Here is a 9511-nt window from a genome sequence, read left to right on the forward strand (position 1 = left end):
CCCCTCCCTCGAACAAGTACGCACTTCTTCCTCTCCTGGGTTTGTTGTTTTTTAATTCGTTGTATTAGGGATCTCGTCGCCCCTCCCTCGAACGAGTACGCACTTCGTCCTCTTCTGGGCGCTTGGCCCCTGGACGCGCGCCTCACAGAGTACCATCTGAAAAAAACTGCATCGACCCGTGTGCGGCCGGGGCGTCCACCTGCACACTTCTCTGTTTCTCGTTCAAAGTCCCCTCGTCCTTCCTCCTTTCGCAAACTGTCTCCTCGTCGGCGCTCTCCAACTCAGTCTATGGTTTCTTCCAGCAAACTGCCCTCCTCTCGTGGACGGTCTTCGTCACAGTCTCTGCCCAGGCATTCTGCTCAGCCAGATCGAACACCTTCTCCCGCTCCTAGTTCAAGCCGATCTCACTCTCGAAGTCCCTCACCTGTTCAACGCAGCAAATCTGGAGGCGGTGCGCGGTGCGCCAACCAACAAGCTAACCCCTCGAAGCTCGGCTTCTATCCAGCATCTTGGCAGGCCTTCCTGCAGGCAGCAAAGTTGGAAATGCGGTTGCAGGCAATTTTATTGCATCCTCTTCCAGTTCATCAGGAAGCGGGTAATACTGGCACAAGAGGTTTTGGGTGCTGTATTATGGACATACCACACGAAGAAGGTGAAGCTTGACAAAGGTAAGTTGCCCTGCACCGTCAGAAGTCGCTCCAATCTGATGTCCTTGCGAAGGTTATTTCCCAGAGTATAAAGTACCGATGTCGCGACTAGTAAGTACAGCGCCCAAACACGAACTTCGCTGATGATTCAACAGCTTTGTGACGACCTGTTCACCTTTCGCACGGAACTCAAGAAAATTGTAATATCTATTGCGAAGCAATCATACGGCATATTCTCGAAGGGCAACTCAGTGCACAAGGAGCGCGTCAGTGCAGCAGTGGCTAAGCTCCTCAAGACCGGTGAATATCTTCGGCTTCCCGACTCTTCTGAGGTCAGTGGCAACCTCGTGGTGCGCGACAATTCATTATTGACGTTTACAGGGAAAATATACCAATTTTGTGTCGCAGGTTCTCAAGGAAGCCTGCCTCAGTTTTTACTACGGTAACGGTAAAAAAGCGCTCAAGGTAACTGACGAATTTCAAGACGGAATTCCTGTCAATGGCCTTATTCTGGTGGCCGCAGTTGTAGGCTTTGATTTAATCAATTTTATATTCCTCGCTGATCAATGTTTTACAGACGAAGGGTGTTCTCACCGGCTTCCGCGACAGTGGTACTGACAAGGTGCCTGACCTTACTGCTGATACGTGCAGGGCCGACTTCAACTTGCTGCAAAAGTCTGTCGACAAATTGATGACCATTCCCGAACGTCGCGCGGAGCTTGAAGAGATGCTGAAGGAATGGGCCGAGGAGGGGATGATGGGTGAACTTCGCAATGACTGGGACAGTGCAGCGGGCAGTGATGATATCAATATCATCATTTAGTATATTTTTTTGCGCCGTTACAATGTCGTTTGCACAACATGTTTGATCTGTCTACAATAATCTAGTCTGCTTGCAATGTCCAGTCTGCCTACAATGTCCAATCTGCCTACAATGTCTGGTTTGTCTACACTGTCCGGTTTGTCTACATTGTCTAGTCTGTCCAATCTGTCTAGTCTGTCCAATCTGTCAATATTGTGCCTTTGTGTATGGATTGTAAGCCTTTGTGACAATATTGTAAAGAGGGCACTTAGCTGTAGGATTGTGCTGTTTGTACAAATCTGTACAAATCTGTACAAGGTTTTGCTAGTTTGCTGATGTGTTAAGGAGTCGCCAAATAGGCTTCTCTTCTTGTGTCGGCCGTGCTAATGATCGTGATGGCGCTGATGGTCGCTTCTCAACTGGGATATCCAGATAATCAAATACCTTAGGAAACCAGCTTTGTAACTGGCTGGTGATCTTGTGATAGGACCATCCACTATCGATGATAAATTGCTCAGGCCGGTGTAGAGACTCGATCCTGAGTAGCCTCACAATGGCATATATTGCACTGTAGGTCGAGTCTACAATACTATGCATGCAACGCGACACTAGCGCGATAAACGCGACGTTCGCGCGACGCGCGCGACTTAGGCGACACTTCCGCGACATAGGCGACACTTGCGCGACTTGCGCGCACTTTAGGCGAATTTTCCCGCGCCTAAGCGCTATAGGGCGCCTGACTTCCCACTGTGTTTTCCCATGTCCAACCAAGTTCCCAGGTATGCATTTCTCCATTTATCATTGATTTCAACATCGTACCATGTTTATTTTCACTTGGTACACATTTTTCATTACACATTTTTTACTTAACACAACACACATTACCACGGACCACCATCATGATAGACAGTCACCATCTCCGAGTTTTTATTATGTTTTGAATAAATCATCGCAAGCCCTAGTAGCAGTTAGCTCTAGTGGCCATATCCGCATCAGTTGTCTTATCAGCATCTCAGTGCACGTCTTAACATCTCACTATCGCTCGCATACCGCTTTCACCCAGTTCCGCTTTTCGACGCGCGACTTTCCCGCGCTTCGCGCGCCTATAGCGCCTTTGTTCCCACGCTTTCGCCTTATCACGCGCTTTGCGCATTCCCCCTAGAGTTGACCAGTGGATATTTGCTTTCTCCGCTTCCCCTAAGGGACGAACATATCGCACTCATATTTTCCTCCCTTCAACAATTATATCAGCTGCACCCTCAGCTGAGTTGAAGATCCTTCACCGGTCAAGGTAACAGCCCCGGTTCTTCATAGCCTGTATTTCATTTCGGCCATTCTTGCTTGGGGCCTTAGGCACTCTGATGAGACCGTTTCTCTGGAAAATGCTATGAATCAGTGGGTTTAGTAGACTATTAATTGTCTTTGACTAACATCGACACCACAAGTCAATAGAGCAATTGATGCGACACAAAAAGTGTTAGCTCTGGTCATGGAAAGGTTAGACGTAGTGCTCCTGCGTGCTTGGCTTCCAATTTTACTAGGTTGCAGTGAGCCACTCATAGTATCCTTGCGATCCTAGAAGCAACTTCAGTACTAATCTTCATGCACTAGCCGATGATCCCGTACCTTTCGCAAGCCAGCCAACGACACTGGGCCCTTAGCCAGTTTACTGTAACCAGCAAGTCGGGTGGAAGAAAGAGTTGATAAGGCTTCCTCTCGGGCATTGGCGAGTGGTATGCCGGCTTCAGTGAGTCGCTTGGTGGTGGACAACTTTTCATTGATGCTTTTGCCACCACTAGCGATTCGGTCAAAAATATTCTTGACGACAGCTGAGGGATTTCCAAGTCGGTGAGGCTGTTCATCCTCTTGGACTTCCAGTGGTTTGCCACTCCGAGTCGATGCCTTGCGAGGGTGTTTGCTGCGACCGTGACCACACTCCACACAGTGGCCTTCATCCTGCGACCGAGCAAAGAATTCCTCGCAGCCGCACACTTGACTGTCAGATTTGGAACCTCTACAGAAGTGCTCCCGATCCATAGCGTTGCTCTCGGAATCCATGCAGAGCAATAGCACTAGTGGGAGAAGGTAGAGAAAGACTTCACACAGAAGAGGAGACAAGAGACAGAAACGACTCGGACCTGAAGAGGATGGTTAACAGGTACTAGATAGTGCGGTTTATATTTAAAGTTTAAAACCTATGACATTCTGCCTGCCTTCTGGTTGACGTATTGTCCGAGTAAGTATTTCAAGAGTAATAACTACTACGACTCTCATAAGTTTAAGTTACTCTTGCCCAGCCGCTAAAAAGTATGACAACACTAGTAACGCCTGACACCATAGCCTTGCCCGGTTGAACCAGCTCGGTTCAGCGAGAGACACATGTAGTTCTTTCGACCCTCGTCGGCCAACAGGGATAGCCTCGAAGATCGGATACTCATCACCTTCCCACTCATTTGCTGCTAGCCTGCAGTCGCACGGTGTTATATCCTCGGCTATGACTTCAATAAGGGTGGCAGAGAATTGCTGGCGTGTTCATCGTTGATGAAAGGATCGATTTGCGATGGAACGCTGATAGCTTCGTGGTGGATATGATGTCGTTGTTGATCATTGATAGTCTGTACCATATGTAGAGGCTCCTCTTCATTATCACTTTCTTCTTCGTCAATTGGATGCCCCGCTCCACTCTGATGTTGTCGTCGAGTCGTAGTAGGGCCATGTACCCCGTAGTGTTCTTCAATCACGTCAGGGTGGACTCCTTCACAGTCGTCTCGATACACGCCAAACTGCATTTGACCTAAAAAACGTAAATCCTGGGTCACAATGAGATAATTTGTCAGGGTCACATAAATGTAAAACGACGCATTTACCTTAGGGCTCTTATCATTTGTATCAGGACCACGTATCGGATGACAGTTCCATTCCGCCCAGAAATCCGAACAATCTTGATTGATTTCATCGAGGAACAGAGTCTGGAGCAACCAGATATGACTAGGGCTGTGAGGGTTGAGCCCGTGATGGTTTTCAAGTCGAGTGAAAAATGCTCTCCACCTCCTAGCAAACTGCGTGCCAACTTCAACCCATAGACGCTCGATCCACGAATTCCGTGTAGAACTTGTCCAGAATTAGTACCTAACACAAAGCTGCAGAACAAACACATTACGACTCACGATCCCCACATGAAGGACGCACGACGTGGTCCATTCCGCATTATCATATATGTTGCAACATCGAGGTTCTCTCCTCCACGATCGCCTCGCACACGAGAAGGTGTTCCGAAGTTTTGCATTGCGTGAATGAACAGTTCCAAAACTGTGCTGGAGCGATTGTCGTTACTTGCTCTCAGTCCCGTTATCTAATAGACATATAAATTAGAGTCAGTAATCAACGCAAATGCGTTAAAAAACACATCGCACCGTTCTACAAAACCCGTCAATAAAGCCATGAATCACGATCCCCCATTGAATTAACTTATGGTGGCCATCTACATGCCATAACGCATTGGGGCGCTTCACATGGTATTTCCGTCGACGTTTGACCTGTCGATCTCGCAGGACTTGGCCTAAGCCGTCAACCCTGCGAAGCGACTCTACTACTCGTCGATGTTGCACCCGGAGACCATGTCTGCGAAGATACCCAACAATGTACCGGATACCTGAATCGGGTCGCTTTTTCTTGAACTCCTTGATGAGGAGATCAAGATCAGTATTGGTAAGAGTGGAGTACTTTCTTTCAACTCCATGGCGCTTCATATAGAGTCGCAGCGTGTTTCTGTGGACTCCTAGCGTTTTGGCAAGTTCCGTAAGTCTAATTTGACGTGAATTCGAGACCGCTTCAGAAAGGAACGCAATGTCGATGAATTTTTTTGGACGGCCTGGACGACCTGTATGCAGCAGTGAGACTGGTTCTGGAAACGCAACGTTGGTGTCCATTCTGGGATTCACGCATAGTCAACAATCATTCAAAATGAGATAATACGACTCACGAATTTCGAGTATTGTGTCGAAACGACGACAATTGAACAGAGAGATCTCCTAGCGAGGTTGCTGCACAAGTCAGCCAATCATGCATCTCATGTCCCTGCGGGTCATGTGCAAGGGCTTGAAGCAGGGGTATAGCGTCTCCAGATACAGCCTCTAAGTGAAACGTAAGTTGAAGGGGGTCAGCGTCTTCTTGATGCAGAATACGATAGGCACGTCGGTAGATATCTGACAATGTATCATGAGCCGTAAGAAAATTTGCTGACCATGGAGCTTGAGTTGGCATGCGAGATGGAAATGGCGGAAACGCCTGTGGTGGTATAGGCATTACAATCACTGCAGAAATGAGATTTAGAGCATTCAATAGAATGATAGAGTAGCGTACAATGACAATGTATCAAACCCGTGAGAAACATGGTCAGCGGTCACAAACATAGGCAGTCAAACTATAGTTTGACTGCCTTCGTCTAATTTCAACGTCCTGCTAATATGTCGACAGAGTCTGTTGTACCAACTCGACACCCAATCTATTACTTTAATGCGTCCAGCCACATCTTCCAGGTGAGTTTTATTCATCTATCAAATTATCATACTAATTTGAAAACTTTCCATTGACAGGTAGAGAATACACTATACAAACTCTGCAGTTCAATCTTATCCGCGTCTTCCAATGTCTTTCATGATATGTTTTCTACCATGGAGAATTCTAGGCAACCAGAAGTAGATGGCATGTGTGATGATAAACCAATTCACCTTAACGGAATATCTCGGGAGACGTTTGAGTTGTTCCTTGAATTCACGTTTGGAAGGTATGTTGATATTTTATGTTTTTAGTCAGTAACTGAACCATTTGTCATGGTAGAATGCGTACCGGATCTCATAGCATTGATGAACTCTCGAAATTTCTCCATTTCTGCGAATGTATCAATGCTCCCATGCACGCGAATTCGTTATTTCCCGCATATCTTCTGCACATTACTGTTTCCACCCAGCTAAGTTAATCAACCTCGCCATCAAATACCACATCCGCTCCATCTTTCCATATGCTTTCCAGCAACTGGCAGAAACCCCAATTACTGAGCTCACTCATGCCCACCAGGAGTTGATGGGCGACAAAGTTTTTTTGAATGTAGTTTATGTTCAGGCTGCGCTTGATAGTCACCGCCGGATCATAGCTGCGGAGGAACTGAAGATCTTGATGCACTCGAATGAGTGTCAAGACCCAACTGGTTGCAACAAGGACTGGCACGCAATTTGGTGGAATGGTATGGGCCGTTTTCTTCTTGATGGTAGGAATCCACAGCTGTACGACGACGCCGTCAAACGCTTCAAGGAACTGCAGTTTGGACGCGTCAGTGAAGGATGCAAAGACCTCATGTTCAAGATTCTCGATCAGGGAGCGGCATTCAAGCACGCCGAACAATTTGTTTCTGAGACTTGCAGCTTCCTAGTAGAGAAACTGGTTTTCGAGCCTGAGCCTCCTTCGCCATAGTCTTACTAGTACTCATGTTAGTTTTACTCATGTTTGTACCAGTACAAATACTATACTGCAGTGGTCCGAGTCTCAAATTGCTTGAAGGAAAGTAGAGATCATAATTATCATGGCGGCAACTTCAAGTTGAGTTTTGAGTCCAATGAAAACGCGCCAGCTCTGGATTGGCAAAAACGCGCAGTGCGGGAATGCGGAACCTCTTGGTTACAACGCGCCCACTCTGGATTGACTAAAACGCGCAGCGCGCAAGCCGCGGAACGCGCAAATAATAAATGTGCAGATATAACGCCATAGATCCGAGATGCAATGCGCCGACGTGTTGTTTACGGCCGAGCGGAAAGAGGGCGTATAACACGTAAACCTCGCTTTTAAGTGACCTAGTATACTTGATACATATGATTAGGACGAGTTTCAGATAATCTGGCAAGTCTGCAGGTGTGAAGTCCAGTGTGACATTTCGGAGTCGGAACTAATGACTGGCAGTGCTTTATTGGGGCTGCACAATAACAAGTCCAGGCCCAAGACAAGAGAAATCTGGAATCTAATGTAATGCAGTATCACTTGAACATGGTGGGATGTTCAGCGAAAGTACACATACCTGGGCAAATTTTTGCCTTCAGACAAAACAACGAAGCAAGATTGCAGACCGCTCAAACAATCGTCCGCGTCAACACTGCCTTTCGAATCTGGGAGGGCGATGGCAATTCTATAGGGCCTTGTCATCTCATATGGATTCGGATCTTGCGAGAGATGGACAGCCCGATTTTGACAGGCACACTACTTGTAAGCATGAGACATTGTTCTTAAGGACGTCGTCATAGCTTAGACAATGCCCCTGTCCAGTGGGAAAAGACAGTCTAACATTGTTGTTGTCTATTATTTGACAACAGCTTCCATTCCCAACAAGTCCAAACATACAAACACGACGAATAACGATCCCCAATTAATATTGCTTATGAGGGGCATGAACTACCGTGACGCTGTGTCTGCAATTGGCCTGCCAGGTTCATGGCAACCTACTTATAGTAAGCGAGCTGTCACGTATTGTTATCATCACTAGCAGCGTCTACCCAATTTATTCCGTACTCATCGTCTAGCACAGTGTAGAAGTGTTGTCTGCCTCTATTATTTAGGTATAGTTTCTAGTGTCTCTTAACTCATAGAAATGATATCGAAACAAGTTACCGCTGTCGCTCGCAGTCGTTTTTCGCTAGCAGAAGTGCTCAATACACTGCTGTATCATTGTCGAAAGGATGGCGCATGTTCTCTGATTTTTTTCTACTGTTAACATCGCTAACGAACGGCTGCTCTCTTGCATGTACAGGAAAGTCGCCGACACGCATATCAGACGTGCACAGTTCCATTCCAAGACCGTAAAGGTCCCACAGATGGCCGAGTCCATCTCTGAGGGTACACTTCGATCATGGTCAAAACAGGTTGGGCACACCGTCGAGGCTGATGAGGTTGCAACCATTGAGACGGATAAGGTGTGTATCAGTTTATTGCCGCCTCTGAAAACACTAATCCTCCCTCACGTTAGATTGACGTTAGTGTCAATGCGCTTTCAGCAGGGAAGATTGTGGAGTTGCTTGCAAAGGAGGAAGACACCGTCAGCGTCGGCCAGGACCTCTTCATAATTGAACCTGGCGAAGGTGGTGGTAACTTACGTGATACATCACATTTTCACATGGCTCTAGCATCTGCTGCTCCTGAGGAGTCGAAGACAGATCCTGAAGAACCTAGGGACCAGCAACTGGACAAGACGACACCAAAGCCGCGCACACCATCAGCTGCTGACAAGCAGAGCCCTCCAGAAGGACCCAAAGAGTCCAAGAAGGAGGTGAAGAAGCAGGATTCAAAGCCAAAAGAGGACAAGTCTAAAGCACTTATTTCTGCGCCGAAGGCCCCCGGCAATCGGGGCGAGACAAGGGTATGTGGTAATGTTGACGCGCTTCGTCCTTTAGGTTAAGATGAACCGAATGTGCCTGCGCATTGCCGAGCGTTTGAAGGAATCGTAAAACGCTGTCGCTTCGCTCACGACCTTCAATGAGATCGACATGTCCTCTCTCATGGAGATGCGGAAGAAGTACAAGGACGAAGTGCTCAAAGAACATGATGTCAAACTCGGCTTTATGAGCGCGTTCGCTCATGCGTGCGCTCTGGCACTGAAGGAGATTCCTGCTGCAAATGCGTCCATCGAGGGTGACGAGATCGTCTACTATGATTTCGTTGACCTGAGCGTCGCTGTCGCGACGCCCAAGGGCTTGGTCACCCCAGTGGTGAGGAATGTTGAGGGACACGGGCTTTGTTGAGATCGAGAAGGAGATTGCTGCCCTCGGAAACAAGGCAAGCGCTGTATAGATTGCATTCTCCTGGAGCTTACCTATTGTCTTCAGGCCAGGGATGGTAAATTGACTCTCGAGGACATGGCAGGAGACACCTTCACCATGTGAGCTTCATTGATTCTCAATATAAACCAAATACTAATTTCGTGCGCTTAGTTCCAATGGTGGTGTCTTTGGCTCATTGTACGGAACGCCCATCATCAACCTGCCACAGTCTGCTGTGCTCGGCATGCACGCGATCAAGGACA

General features: G+C 47.5%; 1 protein-coding gene across 1 annotated transcript; it reads left to right on the forward strand.

Moving 5' to 3' along the window:
* Positions 1 to 288: 288 nt before the first annotated feature.
* Positions 289 to 1470, forward strand: DFJ58DRAFT_737238 (uncharacterized protein; the record flags this gene model as incomplete). The annotated part of the gene is made up of 6 exons (XM_041386918.1): positions 289 to 536; positions 589 to 668; positions 721 to 758; positions 803 to 979; positions 1029 to 1172; positions 1225 to 1470. 6 exons carry the CDS (start codon positions 289 to 291, stop codon positions 1468 to 1470), a joined length of 933 nt encoding a protein of 310 aa, XP_041235214.1.
* Positions 1471 to 9511: the final 8041 nt, after the last annotated feature.

This window comes from Suillus subalutaceus (assembly GCF_016647625.1).
Source record: "Suillus subalutaceus strain FC151 chromosome Unknown DFJ58scaffold_337, whole genome shotgun sequence".
NCBI lineage: Eukaryota > Fungi > Basidiomycota > Agaricomycetes > Boletales > Suillaceae > Suillus > Suillus subalutaceus.